We start from the raw sequence: 20,172 nt of genomic DNA on the forward strand, positions 1-20,172 counted from the left end.
CTGTTCAACTGAGAAGGGAGAATTGCAGCCCCAAAACAGAGGGAGAAGAGTAATGCCCATCATGAGGTCTCTAAGAAACTCCAAACCCAATATCAATATACACAAGTTGCAATTCATGCAACATGAATACATACATGCAGCAAAGCAGACACAGGCCCTAGAGAAATATTTGGAAATGAGGCAAAGATCCACACTTGGAATGATTGGGTTTATGGGTCCTTCCTCTCTCTGTTCTCCCTTCCTCTCACCCCAAGCAGAGTAAACAGGGCTCTTGAGATTTTAGTGCTGAGATCCCCAACAGGCTAAAATGAAGGACCGCCTCATAAGCAAAGGGGGAGATCTGCCTTGGGGAGATATTAATATTAGGAGATACTGGGAGACGATATTAGGCTTGGGAGATAAGGAAAGCAGAGACAAGGAGAGAAAGATGGTTCCAGACTTCCACTTCAGTCGCCGAGATTCAAAAATAATAAAAGAAAGTGAAACCCACTGAAATGTACTACTTTAGAAGGAAAACCCTTATTATTTGGCATTCGATGTGGGCTTTCTCACTTACTGGCTGCTCTGTGTGCATACATTCTATGGAGAAGCCTGCTGGCCACACATTCTATACTTCCACAGAGCTCTTGGTAGTTCTTTCATTCAAGGAAGGGGCATTTGGGGGAAACAAGCTGTTTACACTAATTAAATTAGTCCTTCATCTATACTTATGAACCAATAGGTGAAGATTCAAGAAAGAGAAAGAATGAGAAGAATAAACTAACGGGCAACTTTGGAGAAAGTGGAGATAATTTAGGGAACAGAAAGTAATTTTACAAAATTGAAATGGAATCCTCAGAGAGATCTGGGAGGGAAACACATTCCTAAAATAAAACAAGATACCCTAAAAAAAGGGATTAGTCAGAGATAAGAAACAGTCCCTGGAAATTAGTAATAATATAGCCAAGGTAAGAGAAGTTGAATGAATGCATGGAATGATAGCATGGACAGGACTAAAGACTAAGTTGGTGTTCTGTACAACAAAGCTGCAGAATGCTTCCATATTGTAGAGGAATGGTCTTCATACTTAGCATACATGTAAGTCCTGGCATACGTGGAGACTTCCCAAGGGATACTTTTGAACAGTTTTAAAGGAAGTAACAAAGAAAATTCCAGATCTTGATCTGTGACACAGACTCTTTGCTAATATTTTTCTCTTTGAGAGCATGTCTGTGGTCATGGTGGTTCTTCATTTCCGTTTGCTCTTCAAAAATGACCCTCTTTCTCTGCCACTCCTGGCTCTGCAGTTTGTGCCTGGCTGAGGAGGAGAGTGGGGGGTTTGAAATCCAGCCCTGACACGGCTGGTGACTTGGTGAACGCGTGCCACAGGTGTAGAGGCTCAGCAGATGATACTAGCAGCCTTGCTCTTATCCAAACCAGATCTTACTGTGGTGCATGGCCCCAGGATGCAAAAACCTCCAGGTGCCAAACAAAGGATCAGTTCCAAATATTGATCATGAACGCAGGAATGCTTGCAATGACTGACTGGTTAACAAATACTTTTTCAAGTCAGGTGATCTCCAATTCTTTGTTTTCAACAGAAGTGAAGGACAGGGTCAATGCCTACAGGCCAAAGATAACCAGGACACACCTGTAGTCAGACACAATTGGGTTTACCACTTGTTCCAACAAGGGAGACCACACTCTGTGGGGAACCAAGATTTCTCTCAGTAAAAGGATATTAGGAGGACTTGTCATAGGATTTGGGCTTATGTTAGAAAATTCTGGGGAAGGGTCAGTGAAGAAGGGTTTTGCTCTATTAGTTTTTAAGAGCTACTATAACAAATTGCCATAAACTGAAGGGCTTAAAGCAGCAGAAATTTATTCTCTCACAGTTCTAGAAGATAGAAGTCTGAAATAAAGGTATCAACAAAGCCATGCTCATTCTGAAGGCTCTTGGGGATAGGATTCTTTCTTGCCTCTTGGTAGCTTCTAGTGGTTGCCGGCAACCCTTGGGATTCCTTGGCTTCTTGTACTGCATCACTCTGATCTCCACCTCCTGTGTATCTCCACTTGGCTGCCTTCTCTCTGTGTATCTATATCTACATTTTTCTCTTCTTACAAAGGCACTAGTTAGTTATTGGATTAGGGCCTGTAGAATTCCAGTATGGCCTCATTTTAAACATCTGAGTCTTTATAAACGTAAAGGCCCAAATTAGGTAACATTCACAGATATTAGGCATGAGGACTTGAACATATTTTGAGGGGACACAATTCAATCCACAACACTGTGGATTAGGTGCTGGCAGGAAGCAGGGGCAAGTTTATGATGGATATCATAATAACATTATACAGGAGGCTGAGGCTGTCATTGGTAAAGGTGAAGCAGTTACACAGCTTAGCCTGGAGAGGGGGATATTAGATTATTTTTTGTGGTTTGGACAGCATTCTTGTGTGTTTTCAGACACGATTATGGCATCTCATTCCATAATGGATGCATCGTGACCTGGTCTGTAGTTGGTGGTCTGTGAAATTGTTTGTGTTCAACCGGAGAAGCAAATAGTCTGAGTCAGGTCGGCTCTCAGCGGAGAGCAGTCAGGGGCTATATTGTTTTGTTTTGTTTTGTTTTTCAGAGATGAATTGTGTAGCAATTAATTGACCATTAGAAATAAGTTTTGGTGTTATTTCTATCATTTTATTTTGTGATGATTTCTACTTTAAAAAAACCTTTTATTTTGAAAAATTTCAAACATACACAAGAGGTGAAAGAAGGTATATGCCACCCAGCTTAAAATTACCAACATTCTGCTATTTTCAAAATACTCTCCAACATTTTTTGTTATTTTAAAGCAAACCCTAGACATCATATTGTTTCACAATAAACTCTGTAACACATAAGAACCCCAAATTACCCAAATCAATACTGCTAACCTGCCCAAAGAAAAACCCATTAATTACTTAATATCTTGTTCAATTGTCCTCAATGGTACTGATATTATCCTTTTACAATTGGTTTGTTCCGACAAAGATACAAGCAAGGTACAAACATTGCATTTGGTTACTGTGTCTCTTAAATCTCTTTAAATTTATAGCAGTTCCCTGAATCCTCTCTCTTTTATGCAATTTATTTTTGAAGGTCTGTAAGTTATTTTCCCTATAGAATTCCCCTGATTCCATATTTAGCTGATTGTATTCTTGTGGTGTTAACATGGTCCTTTATCTCATACACCTGTACTTCTTGAAAACTGGTATTTAAATCTAGAGACTCCATTAGATTCATTAGGTTGAAGTTTAATTTTTTTTTGAACAGGAATAATTCATAGCTTGTATATCATAACAGGAGATATATATTTTTTGATTGTCAAAATTGTGATCAATGGATTACTAGCCTGATTCGTCCATTATAAATTTTCCAATTAGTCTTTAGTGGTTTTAGCAATGATGGCCATTGCTAGATATATTATTTTTTGAAGGTTGCAAAATAGTAATTTCTAATGTTATCATCCCTTCTGCATTTATCAGTTGTGATTATTCTATAAAAATTTTTCCTCATCAACTTTTTTATTACCCCAAAAAACAGTCCACAGAAAAGGCAGGATAGATACTTAATTCTTTTTCTTTATCAATTTTTCAAATAAGTTGTTTCCCTGGAAACCTCTAAGGTAATCAATGAGTTTTTTGTTTTACATTTTTTGGTTAATCATTGTATATTCATGAATTTAAAAATGTTTTATGTGTTTTGATCCATTCCAGTTATTATTATCATTCTTGCATTGTCCCATCTTTGGTCAATGAGATCCTCTTTAGTAACATTCTGATTATTGATATGGTCACATCAATTTTTGGTATTTTGTTGTGGCTATTTCAGATAGGACAGGATGTTGCAGGCTCATTTTATGCATTTCCTGCCCCAGACCTAGAATCAGCTCTGGTTACTTTCAGTAGGAAAAGGTACTTAAGACCACAGTCTGGGTACTAGAGGTGATCACTATTTTTAGGCTGTCAATGTCCCTTTTTAGAGGACAGAACTAAGAGATAATACCTAACTGAGAGAAGAAATCAGTATCAATAACATATTAAAAACACTATTAATCAATTTAAAAAAGCCTAAGCAAGCCAAGAGAACATGGGGAAAAGATGTAAATAGGTATTTCACAGATGAGAAATCCTACAGTATAAACATTTGAAAAGACATTCAACCTCACTAGTAACCAGGAGAATACAATGGGATACCATTTCATACTCCTCAGACTGACAACAGTTATGGAACCTGACAGCATGGGCAAGGATGTGGAGCATAGGCAGCTCTTATACATTTGCAGGGGGAGTATAAATTACCACAATCACGGAAGAAGCATTTGTCCTTATTGAGTCAATATGATACGTATATGTACCTTGAGACCAACTCCTATATTCCAAGCCAGATAAACCAGGCAGCCATTCACCTGGAGATCTGTGTAATAATGCTTATTGCAGCATTGCTTACAGTAGCAAATATTATATTAGAAACAACCCAAATACCTATCAGAAAGAGAATGGATGAAAAAAATCATAAAAACAGAGCAGTGAAAACGAATTAAAAAAATAGAGCTATAGTATTAGCCTGGATGAATCTCATAGATAAAGTGCTCAGTGGAAAAACCAAAATGTAGAATGTAGCACACAGAATGATACTACGTTTTAAATTTAGGACCACACACACACATATGCACACATGTGAATAATAACCCCCAAATTCAGAATAGAAGTTACCCTTGGTGAAGAGAGACAGAGGATTTCAAGTGCGCTGGTAACATTTTATCTCTTAGCTGGGAGGTGGTTAAGTAGATATTCATTATTTTATTCTTTATATCTTTTTATGTTTCTAAATTTGCATATAATATGGATTTTTTTTTTAAATGGGAGAGAACATTTGACTTGAATCAAAGGATGTGTTCAAAGTCTTTCTCTGACATTTTCTAGTGGTGACTGCTGGCGAGTTACTTCACTGCTCCAAATCTGACTCCCATCTGTGCAATGATGACAACACCTATCACAGAGGAATGCTGGGAAGGTAAATCAGATAATATGCCTTCTGCTGAGTCTAAACACAAAGTCTCAACCCAGTGCTTGAATATTTCATTTGCTTTTTGTAGAAAGGAAGAGCTTCAAAGTAGACCAAATCCTGAGGAAAACTTTAGGGCAAAAGAGTTCCTGGAGAAGCAGGAACTAGGTCTTGGGAAAGGTAGTGCATCTGACCAAGGATCTGTAGTGTAACCTCCTCCTGCCCAAATCTCTCCTCTCTCTTATGAAGTTGTCAGGAACCAGAAAAAGCAGGTAGAGAAAACAGGGAAAGGGGACTGGTCAGAGCCCTGGGGAACATCCACACATGAAGGGACATTTAAGGCAGAAAATAATAGCCCTTGGAGACAATCTTGTTTTGCTTAGAAATCTTATGTTGCAGAAACCGTCAGAGGATACCATTCCTCTTTCTCTGGAAACTGCTTACCACATCTAGCTCTCAACAGCCATCCATGCCTGTATGAATCAGACTATACCCTCTTCTTCTGGCTGTTGCTCACGAATCTAGGGGTGATCACTTGAACCCACTTTGCCAATTAGAATCCTACTTTCGAAATTTGAAATGTGACCTTGCTGTTTTCTTGGCGAGGTTCTAGAGAGAAGGCTCTAAAGTTCCCAATGCCAAGGAGTTGGCTGCCCTAGTTCCTACTCAGCCTGAGTCATGCTCACCTCTTCTCTGGATTCCATGAGATATCCCACTATCTCAGTAACCTTTCAATAAGTTTACTTATTTTTATTGTTGCTTAAAATATAAAATAAGTGTGTTTATGTGTTTAGCAATCTAAACAAATACAAGAAAATTAGCAACAAGCAAGAGAAAATATGAGGGTAAGAGAAGTGGAGAACAGAAGTAGGAGGCCCAGAGCAGAGAACAGAGACATAATGATAAGCAAAGAAGCAATAAAATAAGGTCTCACTAGGCTGACAAAAGACATATTTTTCTCATTAAAGAGTTCCCCAAAATGACAAACCAAATGAATAAAGAAAATTATTTCATCTAGACACATCCTGGTAGATTTTCATAATACCGAGGATCAAGAGAAAATCCTATAAGCTGCCACAGATAGAGAGGAAGCAAAATATTATTAAACCTCCAAAATGTATTAAGCCATTTGCTAATGATCAGTTTTATCATTAGCAAAATGCACACTAGAATACAATGAAGTGAGGCCTTCAAAGTCAGGTGAGAAAATCATTTTAAACCTATAATTCCACCCTCTACAAATTATCAATCAAGTATGATGACTCAGTAAAGACAGAATATTTATAAACTTGAATGGGAAAAAAATTGCTCAAGGAAGTATTCCAACAAAATTAAAATGAAACATAAGAAAGACGCAAAACTGAAATACAAAGAACAGTGGCAGCTGAATCTACTCTAGAACAGTGGTCCTGAAATCTGAGTGTGCATCAGAATCACCTGGAAGTTTGTTTCAAAAAACCCTCTTGTTGCTGTGCTCTAGCTCCAAAGTTCTGATTAAGTAGGTCTGAGGTGGGGCTTTATAATTTGCATTTCCAACAAGTTGTCAGGTGATGCTAATGCTATTGGTTCAGGGTTCACGCTCTCAGAACCACGGTCTAGGGCTTAGCTTCTCAAAGTGGACCAGTATCGATTTGCACCACCTTGGCGGATGTCAGAAATGCATAATTTCAGGCCCCACCCCAGACCGGCAGATCCGAATATGTAGTTTAATAAATATCTCCGGGTGATTCACAGCACACAGAAGTTAGAAAAATAATGGTTCTGGCCGGGCGCGGTGGCTCACGCCTGTAATCCCAGCACTTTGGGAGGCCAAAGCGGGTGGATCACGAGGTCAGGAGTTCAAGACCAGACCAGCCTGGCCAAGACGGTGAAACCCCCATCTCTGCTAAAAATACAAAAATTAGCCGGGTGTGGTGGTGGGCACCTGTAATCCCAGCTATTCAGGAGGCTGAGGCAGGGAACTGCTTGAACCCGGGAGGCAGAGGTTGCAGTGAGCCGAGATTGAGCCACTGCATCCTGGGCAATAGAGCGAGACTCCGTCTCAAAATAAAAAATAAAAAAAGAGAAAAATAATGGTTCTAGAAGAAGTAAAGAAAGTGGAAAGAAAACACAATCCACTAACCCTGAAGCTTAGGATGTTTACTTTGAATGGCAGGGGTTTGTGATGTATGTATTGATCTTTCTCTGTGAGGCCAATTATTCTATTAAATTCCACTATGAACAATCTTTGATATTATAAGCACTGTATAAGGGATTTACATTTTTATCTTCAGCCCCCAGACAAAGCAGTGAAGACATAATTTAGTTATAGAATAAAATACAAATTTTATAAAACTTGACATGGTAAAAGTGAGGTTGAAATAGAAAGTCCAACTTCATTAGACACACAAAGTTGTGTCTAATAAAATCCTCATCTATTTAATGTGTTGGCAGATAGTGTCCAAAGTGGGTACATAAAAATATAGAAACAAATGTATGTTTTCACAGTTTAAATAGCAACCACCAGAAAAAATAAAGCCAAACAAGGATCCCTGCAAATCCATGAGTTTTTTTTTTAGGGGATCTGTGAGGCCAAAGTGTTTTCATAATAATACTAAGGTGTTATATACCTTTTTCATTCTCACTCTCTCATGAGAGTACAGAGTACGAAAAGATGTGGATATGGTTTCAGTTTTAACATAGCAAATAATCTTTAAGAAACTAACATTTGTCAAGTTTTGGTGTAGTTCAAAGAAGAGTATAAACAATTAACTGAAAAAGTTATTTAAAAAAATTCCTCTTTTCAGAGTCCATATCTATGTGAGGTTAGATTTTCTTCAAATGTTCAACCAAAAAAACATATCCCAACAGACTGAATGTAGAAGCAAATCGGAGAATCTGGCTGTCTTCTATTATGCCAAATATTAGCATAATAGCAATATCTTGAAAATATTAGAGATTTTCAAAAATATAAAATAGTGGGACAATGTTTTTGTTTGGAAGTTTTGTTTTACAAAAACATGTTTAAGTTAACATATAATGGGCTTACTGTTATTTTTTTAACAAATAAATATATAAAACATATTTTACTTAATTTTTTCTAACATGGTAAATATCAACATATGTAACCCATATGAACAAAAGCTCTTTGGAAGTCTCAATAATTTTTAAGAGTGTAAAGGGGTCCCATGACCAAAAAGTTTGAGAACCACTGTATTGAAAAACCTTACCATGAATTCTCACCTCCCACATATTTCATGTTCAATACACCATTCTCTAAATTGCCAATTTCCTACTCTAAGCTTAGTCCTTGTTCTTTGGTTTCCCTGCTATTCTATCTTGTACCTCATCTCATTTCTTTCTTCTTACTGACATGTACAGATTTTTATTTTTTTCACCATTTGACAAATCATCCCCTGGCCTTGATTCTTATCCAGACTACCCAGACCACCACGTGTTGACTCTTCTCCCTTGCTCTATTTATTCCACTTTAACCATTATTTACCCCATTTCTTTTCTCTTGCTTGTCATCACTCCATCTTGCCTTATTTTGTTATGTCATGTTGCAAATAGAGAAAGACACATAAAACACTTAATGTTAATATTCAGATGCAAGAACTGTACCTTGTAGTCCAAACCATCCGAACAGTTAAAGACCACACACTGGATGGCAAGAGCTTTTGCCAGATCTTTGGTAGTCTCTGTTTTCCCAGTGCCAGCAGGACCAGCTGGTGCACCCCCAAGGTCAAGCTGCAAAGCTCCCATGAGGCAAAGATAGCAGCGATCCTGAAGAAAGCAATACATTATCAATATGAAGGGAACCAACTCTGGCCACAAATTAAGGCATTTCCTCTCTATGGGGGAAGGATTATTATTTTCTATGAAAAATATAGCAATTGAAATACACCAAAAGATCCATGCACATAATTAAATAATGCAAATATTTGCTTTACAAAGATGTATTCATAATAAATTCTTTCAAGAGTTAATGTCATATGAAACTTTTCAAGACTTTTGATTGAAAAGCACTCTTGTGTCAATATTAACCTAAGTGATCAATAACTTACTGTGAGTGGAGTAATAACCAATCTTGGGCATGCACCCAAATATTCATAGCCATAAGTGTACTGAGAGAGCGCCATTCTAGCCACACAATTATCCAGGTCTATATCCCAGTAATAGCGCAGTTGTCTCTGCCAGTCAAAAGATTCAACTGTCTCCACCTATATGTGATATACATATTAGATACACTAATTTCAGAAAGAAGTATATAATTTTACTTAAATGAAACAGTTACCTTGTATTGAACAAGTTCAGTGACTATATCTCTTGCATGCACATCAATAGTAATCAATGCAGTTAGGATGTTTCTGTGTAATTTAGGAAGACTGCCTCGAACTATTGCAGCTAGGGCATTTAATCTCTACAAATAAAAAAAATTGTCATGGTGAATTTTCCAATATCAGGTTACATATATACATTATCTCTTTCACCACTCAATTTGGAAAGACATTGCTAAAAACCAGCTAATTTTAAGAATCTATAATTTTGTGACCAAACAGGACAATACTTTTATTTAATTCCCATAAGACCTCTGTGAAATATATACTGTCTTTACCCCTATTGTACATTTGAGGAAACTGAAGGTCAGAGAGCATAAGTAACTTGATGGCAGTCACAGAGTTATGAAGCAGCAAAAATGAGACCTGAGTAGACATTTGCCTCGAGGAAAGCCCACATTCTTAACCACTATGTGATGATTCTCTAGAGGAGAGTGTCCTCCCTAAAAATTAAATGTGGTTAAAGGAGATACTCTTCAGTTTTAGGGGTGGTTTTCCCATTAATAATCAGAAAATCTGAGCATTTTAACCTAGCCAATGACTGGTTAAATGAAAACATTTTCAGAAAGAGTTAGCTAAATTTTTACTTGATTTTTACCTTAATAATTAAATCTTTTTCAAGGAAGAGCAGCGCCTCTGAGGACCTTGCACCATTGTGCTGAAATGTCACTTGGGCCAACCCTGATGAGGGACCACCTCTACACAGAGGCAAAGGAACTTTCTTTAGGGAGTCATTTCTCTTTTCTGAAGCTATGGAGATGAAGTTTCTTTGAGGAATTTCATGAGAGTGTTTTCTCTTACTTCAATAAAATTGTTTTATTTGATAAATAAATATTTATTGAATATTTACATATAAATATATATAAAGTTGTTTTATTTCAATAAAGTTGTTTTATTCAATAAGGTTGTTTTATTTTTCTGTTTTAAGGGTGACTCTTTAAAAATGTAGTATTGCTTGGAAGTAGAATTGAATTTGGAGTTAAAAGAGTCGGCCTAGGTCCTTACAAGATATACCGTTTGTCAATATTTTCCTTTATTCCCCAGATTGCCTTTTCACTCTGTTGATTGTTTCCTTGCTGTGCAAAAGCTTTTAAGTTTGATGCAATCCCATTGATCTATTTTTCCTTTTGTTGCTTGTGCTTTTGGTGTTATATCCAAGAAATCAACGCCAACGCCAATGTCAAAGCTTTTCCCCTATGCCTCCTTCTAGGGATTTTACAGTTTCAGGTCTTACATTTAAATCCTTAATCCATTTTGAGTTGATTTTTGTGTATGGTGTAAGACAAGGGTCTAATTGCTCCTACAACTTATGAGCAAAAACCAAATAACCCAATTAAAACTTGAGTAAGGGAAGAGAATAGACATTTATCAGAAAAAGACATATAAAGGGCTAACCGGGTATATGAAAAAATGATCAACATCACTAATCATAAGGGAAATCCAAATCAAAAACATAATGAGATGTCACCTCATAACTGTTAGGGTGACTGTTATCAAAAAAACAAAAGATAACCCATGTTGGCAAGGGCGTGGAGAAAAGAGAACCCTGGTATTCTGCCAGCGGGAATATAAACATGGTACAGGCACTATGGAAAACAATATGCTGGCTCCTCAAAAAATTAAAAATGGAACTACCATATGACCCAGTAATCCCACTCTGGTACACATCCAAAAGAAGTGAAGTCAGGATCCGGAGGAGACTATCTGCACTCCTATGTTCATTGCAGCATTATTCACAATAGCCAAAATGTGGAAATAACACAAGTGTCCATCAATGGATGAATGGATAAAGAGAATGTGAGTTGGGCATGATTATCACGCCTGTAATCCAGCACTTTGGGAGGCCAAGGCAGGAGGATTGCTTGAGGGAAGCTTTTGAGACCAGCCTGAGCAATACAGTGAGACCCTGTCTCTACAAAAAATAATAATAATAAAAATAATTAGCTGTGTGCTATGATCGCATCCCTGCACTCCAGCCTGGGCAACAGAGTGAGATCCTGTCTCTTAAAAAAGAAAAAAATAAAAGAAAATGTGGTATACACATACAATGAAATATTTATTATTCAGACTTAAAAAAAGGAAATCCCATGACATGTGGTAGCATGAATAAACCTGGAGGATATTAGGCTAAATGAAATGAGTCAGTCATAGAAGGATAATCCTGCATGATCTATTTATATGAAGTATCTAAAATAGTTAAATTCATAGAAAAAGAGTGGTGATTACAGGGAGCTAGGGAGAGGAGGAAATGTGGATTTGCTGTTCAACAAGTATAAAGTTTTAGTGCTATTTAAATGCTATTTAGCAAAATAGCATTTCCCAGCTATAGCTAAAAGTTCCTGATGGTATTTAAATTCATTGAATTATTTATTGTTTTATTGTTAATTGCCTGACAGTTTTACAAAACGGCAGAAATAGAATTAGAGCCTAGAAATAGTAATGGCATGAATCTGGAGGTTTTCCTGGACTGAATAAACTTCCCTCAGAGGTATCCAGGAACTAGTGAATACAGTTTGTCCTTAAAAGTTGCAAACCATTATAAACCTGGTGTTTTGTTCTGGAATTGTTTTTCCTCCTATTTTCACAAGTATTCACATAAATACTACACGAAAAGTAAGATAGTGTCTCTAAAAAATGTAAAACACAAATAATTTTAGAATTATAAAGCTTTGTAAGAGCTATTACAAATGTCAGAGCATTAGAATTTCTGAAATAAAGTGAATTTGCATTAACTGTGCTTTAAAAAAAAACCCACCAAGACCATCTTGCAAGACAACAATGTCACTTTGTTACAGATCTCACCTCAAAATTTACTTTTTCAAAATTCTTCAGGGCCTGTATATGATTACTGTGTTCTGTTTCCAGACATTCAGTCAAATCACGGCACCACATAATTTGAGAAACAGTCAGGATAACCTGCAAGAAAACATCTTTCTTAAATATGTGATGCATATCACCAAAAAAGAATTCAGGGATATGAAATGTAAGTGTGAGTTACTTGAGAAGGGTGGCCAGCAACCACCCAGTCTGTCCTCAGTTTCCCCTGATAGTCAGCGATGGCAGCTTTGCACAGGCGACGCAGAGATGTGAACATGGCTTCTTCCACTTTACCAAGCCATTCCTCTACATTGCCTCGGGCCTTGAGGCCTTTCCCCAAGCTAACCTAAAAGGTAATCAAAGCATTGATAAAGTGGCTTGTGTGGGACTTGTAAGCTGTATGCCTTCCATATTTCCATTACAGAATCCTAAGCTACATAAACGCTGAAGCCTGACCACAAATACTGAAACTTCTATTGACATTCCACTATGCATCTATCTCCTTTCACCCCACCTATTGCTTTATTTTACTGCTTCCACTTAGAGTCAACTCCCTGAAAGAGGAGTCTATATGCACTGCATGGATTTCCGCACTTATTTTCACTTTCCTACTCGCTGCTATCTGATTTTTGTCCCTGATCACTTCTATTCTCAAGTTTTCCCATGTCCTCCCAACTGAAAAGTCCAAATGACACTTTTCAGTTCTTGTATCTATTTTTTTGGACTTCCAATGGTTTGACTGTCATGGCTGTTTTGGCTTCCTTCATCTGCTCTTCTTCTAACTTCTCTTTAAATTTCATGTTTTCCCAAGATTCTATCCTTGGTCTTCCCCCTTCTCTTCTGCACCAGTGATGAGCAAATTCTTTTGCAAGAGGATCAATTCAGAACAAATAAAATGTTTATATGTTCCCATAGATACACCACTGTGTTCTTACTGGACCCAATTCCTTAGCATTTCCCTACACAGTTCCTGTGTGTGAAATGTCTCCCATGCCCACATAGAAGATACTCTCCCTTCCATCATACTTGACTTTGTGTGTGTGTGTGCATATGTGTGGCTCTCCTCTGTGAAGTCACTTGGTTCCTCACGGTATGCTAATATATTCACTCTCTTGGTGTTCCTCATATGCCAGGGGCTGTGCAGTGCCCTGGAGATGCTGCTGCCAGCAACTAACACTTAAATAGTGCTCACAGGGTATTGCTTTAAGTAATTTACATACACTATCCCCTGAACGGGCTCATCATTCCATTAATCAGATACAATTACTAATCCCCATCTTTTGGCTGAGATTAAGGGATGGGACTTAGTCCAAGTGGCCTGATAGTAGAACCAGTATTCTTAACCAGTCCACTAGCGTGCCTCTTGTGGAGAGTTAAATAAGACATGGTTCTAGTTTTCTCCACTCTATTTCTGACAACAGAACACATGTTTTTGTTATTGCATTTTCTGTGGTGATTTTCAGTTGCTTGTTCGACTACTTCTCTGTTAGACTTTGAGCTCTTTGAGGGCAAGAATTTTATCTTGGTTATCCTTGAAACTGCTGAGCCAACAGAGTACCTGTATGCTTAGAGTGAGAATAACCCTAGAAGAGTAGCAAAGTTCATCAATAAAGAAATATAAACAAAAGCACCTCACCCTTTCTCCCTCTGGTGATAGCATTGCTAAAATATCATTAGTATAAACCTTTTCTGGTTCTCCATCAATACCAGGAATCTTTCCTTCGGCAGGAGGCATGAGAGCAAATTCGAGCTTTGAAATGGAGTCGAAGCATTTCCTTAAGTGTGGCTGCACGGCCTGTGGATTTCGTGTCTGGGCCAAAATCTCCAGAAGTTCATCATTTGACAAGAAGTAAAACCTGGATTAAAGAACATCCTTAAAATATAACTTGAAATGGAAGTAAAGTCTTAGATAGACATAAAAGATAAATTCCTTAGCCACATCTCTTCCCTGTCCACCAATTTCCTGGACCTCCAATTATACTGGTCATGGGTTTCTGGGGAAGCCACATATCTCTAAACATGGTTTCTGTGAAAATTAGTGATGATGCGTTAGGTGTGAGGATGCACACCTAGAATTAGTGTCTAGTACATAAAAGATAGATATTGTTCATAAAATTGTAAAAATGCTAGAAACTGATGTGTTCACATATCTGTCTTACCTGGCTTTAAGCCTCCAGAGTGAAGATGTATTATTTGTTTTCCCTAAAATGTAGCCTAGTATGTCACACATACCTGGTATTCAATACATTATTTGCTGAAGAGTTAACAGATGGAGGGGTGGTTGCAGGAGAACCTTATTGGGTTGTGTGAATGTGTACTGGGCCATTCTCTTAACCCAAATGCATTTGCTATTCCCTGAAGTATGTGCTACTGTGAAAATTGGCATAATGTAATTTTGCCAGCACACCATTTCCAACCATGTGAGGCTATACCTATGTAGAAATAAAACATTTATATATATTCCATATTATTACCAGCAAGATAGGTAAAGGAAATTGTAAACTTACAGAAGATTATTTTGCTATAGATTGGAGTTGGCAAGTTACAGCCCCAGGTCAAATCTGGCCCACCACCTGTTTTTGTAAATAACGTTTCTTTGTCACACAGCCATGCAGACATACTGTCTGTGGCTCCCTTTGTGTTCCAATAGCGGACCTGACTACAGAGAATGTAAAGCCTACAAAGCCTTGAGTATCTACTATGTGACCTTTTATGAAAAAAAATTGTTTGTCCCTGCTCTAGATAACCAAAAATATTCTAAATGCCAGACTTCATGTAATATAGTTCTTGTATTATGTTTAATCTCTCCAAATCACTCAAAAGGAATTTGATATATTATCCTAACTGACTATCCTAGTTCATACTAGAATAGGTTACAGCAATTAACTATTAACGTTTAAGACAGTGATTTTCAAACTTTTTTTTTTCCCAATCAAGGGTCCTTTTTACTGCTGTTCCTACCCCCAACTCTCTCATGTTTTGGAGGACTAAATGTATAAACCAGCATTTAGTGAATGCTCTAGATTGTTGATTGTCAACTTAGCAATATCCCTGCATCAGGGAAAAGCTAGAATGACATTTCTAGAATCTCTTTCCAGTAAGGTTTCAGATTAAATGCTGCCTATGAGATGCTCTTCTATGTGACTGAGAAGGTGGGAGGAAGCAAAGCCATTATTCCCCAACTTGAGCATGGATGACTGAAGCTGGCAGGATTTTATCCTTGGTTTTCAGGTGTCCTCCTGACAATCCCTCCCTTTCTTGTTGCAGGAAGCCGAGACTTTGGTGGCACCTCCCTGAGACCTCTGCCTGTATTTCCAGATTTCCTCAAAGTGGTCCTCAGTTCTTCCCTTCTTCTGCCGCTAGCACCAGTGAAAACTTCTAATTTCCTGCATGAAACTTGCTCTAAACACCTAGAGTGGCTTCTGTGTTTTTGACCAAACCTTTCCCAAGTAATATAACTAGATGTTAAAATTTCAGTTTCAGTTCTGGCTGAAGTTCTAGGACTAGAGTTGTCACATTTCAAAATGAGATGTCAGGTCACCTGGGGCTGACTCATGGGGAGATAGGTGAAGACTCTAGAGTCCTCACTCGCTTGAGAGTATGAAAGTGTTAAAGCTGGAGAGGCTGGACAGCTAGAGATAGGAATATTTTTTGGTAGAGAGATGTGCTAAAGGTGCTCGCTATGCCCACGAGAAAGGGTGGGGTTCACTCTCCTCAAGACTAGGCATCTTGGAGAGCTTAACATGCATCCCCACCAATTAACCTAAAGAAAATTGCTCAGGAAACACCGGTCTCTCTTAACCTTTTACATACATATTTGTGCACATATACACACACGCACAGGCACACATATTCATTCAACAATAAAACAGTAAAACAATGGGGTGATCAAGAATCATTTCAATTTGTGGGATCTAAAAATCAAAACAATTGAACTCATGGAGATAGAGAGGAGAAGGATGGTTACCAGAGGCTGGGAAGGGTAGTGGAAGGGTTGGGGATGGGGAGGTGGGGATGTTTAATGGGTACAAAAAATAGGAAGAATGAATAAGACTTAGTATTTGATAGTACAACAGGGTGACTATAGTCAATAATAATTTAATTTAATAATCAATAATAATGATAATTTAATAGTCAATAATAATAATTTAATTGTGCATTTAAAAATAACTAAAAGAGTATAACTGGATTGTTTGTAACACAAAGGATAAATGCTTGAGGGGACGGATACCCCATTTTACATGATGTGATTATTATGCATTACATGCCTATGTCAAAACATGTTGTGTACCCCATAACACACCTACAATATACTGACAAAAATTAAAATAAAAAAAATTGTTTCAGCATCTTACTTACCCACTTAACTATTTATTGAATACTGTATTTTATCCTTGAGACTTATACTCCCCAATTATGATAACTAGTTGGATTTTCATTATCATAGATCTTTTTTGTTTCTCTCTCTAGTTCCTTGATGCTTTGAGGTTATAACTATAACCTCAACTTGATTGACCGTCATAACTACTAAAAAATATCTTAGGTTGCTTTATAAACTTACCTTGGAAAGATAATTCTTTTTGATTCTAAGTATGCCTCTAGGCACTTCTGAATTTGGTCAAGTAATGCATTATTGTTTTGAAAAGTTTCCAGAAGTCCTGCTCATTAAAAAAAAATAGTATTGGTAAAACTGTGTTAAAATCAAATTTTTTTCTGAAAAAAATATCACTTTAAAATGTAATCAATTTATGAATCTTCTCCCTAGAAAACTATTTAATAAAACTCTTATAAAATATGCTTTGAATTATCCAAACCTAAAGTTAAAATGAGTCATGGAATTGCAATGGCAATAAAAAAATTACAATCACATCATCAGCAAAAGCTGACAGTTTGACTCCCTCTTTACCAATCTGGATGTCCAGACAGTAACTGCTGTCTTCAAGAGACTCACTTAACACATAAGGAATCACATAAACTTAAGGTAAAGGGGTGGAAAAAGATATTCCATGCAAATGGACACCAAAAGTGGGCAGGAGTAGCTATTCTTATTTAAGACAAAACAAATTTTATAGCAACAACAGTTAAAAAAGACAAAGAAGGATATTATATCATGATAAAAGGACTTTTCCAACAAGAAAATATCACAGTTCTAAATATGTATGCACCTAACACTGGAGCTCCCAAATTTATAAATTTATAAAACAATTACTACCAGACCTTAGAAATGAGATACACAGCAACACAGTAATAGTAGGGGACTTTAATACTCCACTGACAGCACTAGACAGGTCATCAAGGACGAAAGTCAACAAAGAAACAACTTAAACTACACTCTAGAACAAATGGACTCAACAGATATTTACAGAACATTCTACCCAACAAATGAAGAATATACATTCTATTCATCAGCACAGAATATTCTCCAAAATAGACCATATGATAAGACACAAAACAAGTCCCAATATATTTAAGAAAATCAAAATTATATCAAGTACTCTCTCAGACCACAGTGGAATAAAATTGGAAATCAACTCCAAAAGGAATCCTCAAAACCATACAAATACGTAGAAATTAAATAACCCTAAAGATTTATCCAAAAAGCTCTTAGACGTGATCAATGAATTCAGCAAAGTTTCAGGATACAAAATTAATGTACGCAAATCAGTAGCTCTGCTATACACTAACAGTGACCAAGCTGAAAATCAAATCAAGAACTCAACCCCTTTTACAATAGCTGCAAGAAAATAAAATAGCTGCAAAAAAAAAAAAATACTTAGAAATATACCTAACCAAGGAGGTTAAAGACCTCTACAAAGAAAACTACAAAACACTGCTGAAAGAAATCATACAACACAAACAAATGGAAACACATCCTATGTTCATGAATGGGTAGAATCAATATTGTGAAAATGACCATACTGCCATAAGCAATCTATAAACTCAATGCAATTGCCATAAAAATAACATGATAATTCTTCACAGAGTTAGAAAAATATAATTCTAAATTTCATATGGAACCAAAAAAAGAGCCCACATAGCCAAAGTATGACTAAGCAAAAAGAACAAATCTGGAGGCATCACATTACCTGACTTTAAACTATACTACAAGGCCGTAGTCACCAAAACAGCATGGTACTGGTATAAAAATAGGCACATAGACCAATGGAACAGAATAGAGAACTTGGAAATAAAGCAAAATACTTATAGCCAACTGATCTTTGACAAAGCAAACAAAAACGTAAAGTGGGAAAAGGATACCCTATTCAACAAATGGTGCTGGGATAACTGGCAAGCCACATGTAGAAGAATGAAACTGGATCCTCATCTCTCACCTAAAAATCAAATCAAGATAGAACAAAGACTTAAATCTAAGATCTGAAACCATAACAATTCTGGAAGATAATATTGGAAAAACCCCTCTTGACACTGGCTTACACAAGAACTTCATGACCAAAACCCAAAGGCAAATGCGACCAAAACTCAAAAGCAAATGCAACAAAAAGAAAGATAAATAGATGGGACTTAAACTAAAAAGCTTCTGCATAGCAAAATAAGCAGTAAGCAGAGTAAACAGACAACTCACAGAGTGGGAGAAAACCTTCAGAATCTGTATATCTGGCAAAGGACTAATATCCAGAATCTGCAAGGAACTCAAATCAGCAAGAAAAAAACAAACAATCCCTTCAAAAAGTGAGCTAAGGACATGAATAGACAATTCTCAAAAGAAGGTATACAAATGGGCTATAAACATGAAAAATGCTCAACATCACTAATGATCAGGGAAATGCAGATCAAAACCACAATGCGATACCACCCTACCCCTGCAAGAATGGCTATAATAAAAAAAAAAAATAGATGTTGGTGTGGATGTGGTGGAAAGGGAACACTTTTACACTGCTGGTGGGAATGTAAACTAAGCCACTATGGAAAACAGTGTGGAGAATCCTTAAAGAACTAAAAAGTAGATCTACCATTTGATTCAGCAATCCCATTACTGGGTATCTACTCAGAAGAAAAGAAGTCATTATATAAAAAAGATTCTTGCACATGCATGTTTATAACAGCACAATTTGCAATTGCAAAAATATGGAACCAGCCCCAATGCACATCAATCAATGAGTGGATAAAGAAAATGTGTGTAGATATACCATGGCATACTACCTCAGCCATAAAACGGAATGAAATAATGGCATTTGCAGCAACCTGAATTGATTTGGAGCCATTATTTCAAGTGAAGTAACTCAGGAATGGAAAACCAAGCATCATATGTTCTCACTCATAAGTGGGAGCTAAGGTATGAGGACACAAAAATGTAAGAATGATACAATGGACTTAGGCAAGTGGGGGAAAGGATGGGAGGGAGCTGAGGGATAAAAAGATAAAAGACTACGCATTGGGTACAGTGTACACTGCTCAGGTGGTGGGTGCACCAAAATCTCAGAAATCACCACTAAAGAACTTATTCATAGAACCATACACCACCTGTTTCCCCCAAACCTATTGAAATAAAAATAAATAAATAAATAAATAAATAAATAAATAAATAAAATGCAATGGCAGTGGTATGGTCTTTTCAATAAAAAGTACTAAGTTAACTGAAAAATAAAGAGATAATTTTAAGTAAAAGTAAAATATACTGTTAAGATTTTAAAAGCTTTGGTATTATTTGATAAAGGAATGCTCTATTACATTAAAATGGGGGGAATTGACTAAGAATTTTAACTATTACCTTTAATAATAATATTAAGTATTTACCAAGTATGAACAAGTATATTTAATATGAAACATATTTAGCTGGTGTATCCCACTTTTGGGGGGCTAGGAGTACAAAACCAAAGCCAAGCAGTTGCCTTCTCCTTGACTCTCCAAACCAAGCCAGTCTCTATACCTACTCATTGTCTGTCACTTTCTTACTGGTATCTTTTCTGTATCCTCTGCCATCTTTAAATGACAAAATTGTGGTTATGGGATACTATTTCTTTATCACTAAACTACAGCTCCTTAAGGAATAAG

At 36.9% G+C, this 20,172-nt stretch overlaps 1 protein-coding gene across 1 annotated transcript in view; it reads right to left on the reverse strand.

Annotated features, from left to right (window-relative positions):
• DNAH6 (dynein axonemal heavy chain 6) overlaps window positions 1-20,172 on the reverse strand; it is a 303,630-nt gene that overhangs the window by 185,580 nt on the left and 97,878 nt on the right. Inside the window, exons 23-29 of the mRNA XM_515578.8 lie at window positions 16,721-16,817; window positions 13,796-14,015; window positions 12,341-12,505; window positions 12,145-12,258; window positions 9,300-9,425; window positions 9,070-9,225; window positions 8,627-8,788 (exon numbers count right to left, since the gene is read on the reverse strand). Of these exons, the coding sequence (XP_515578.6) occupies window positions 8,627-8,788; window positions 9,070-9,225; window positions 9,300-9,425; window positions 12,145-12,258; window positions 12,341-12,505; window positions 13,796-14,015; window positions 16,721-16,817 (1,040 nt within the window). The remainder of the gene's footprint in view (window positions 1-8,626; window positions 8,789-9,069; window positions 9,226-9,299; window positions 9,426-12,144; window positions 12,259-12,340; window positions 12,506-13,795; window positions 14,016-16,720; window positions 16,818-20,172) is intronic.

The sequence above is a fragment of the Pan troglodytes genome, chromosome 12 (assembly GCF_028858775.2).
Source record: "Pan troglodytes isolate AG18354 chromosome 12, NHGRI_mPanTro3-v2.0_pri, whole genome shotgun sequence".
In the NCBI taxonomy this organism is placed as follows: Eukaryota; Metazoa; Chordata; class Mammalia; order Primates; family Hominidae; genus Pan; species Pan troglodytes.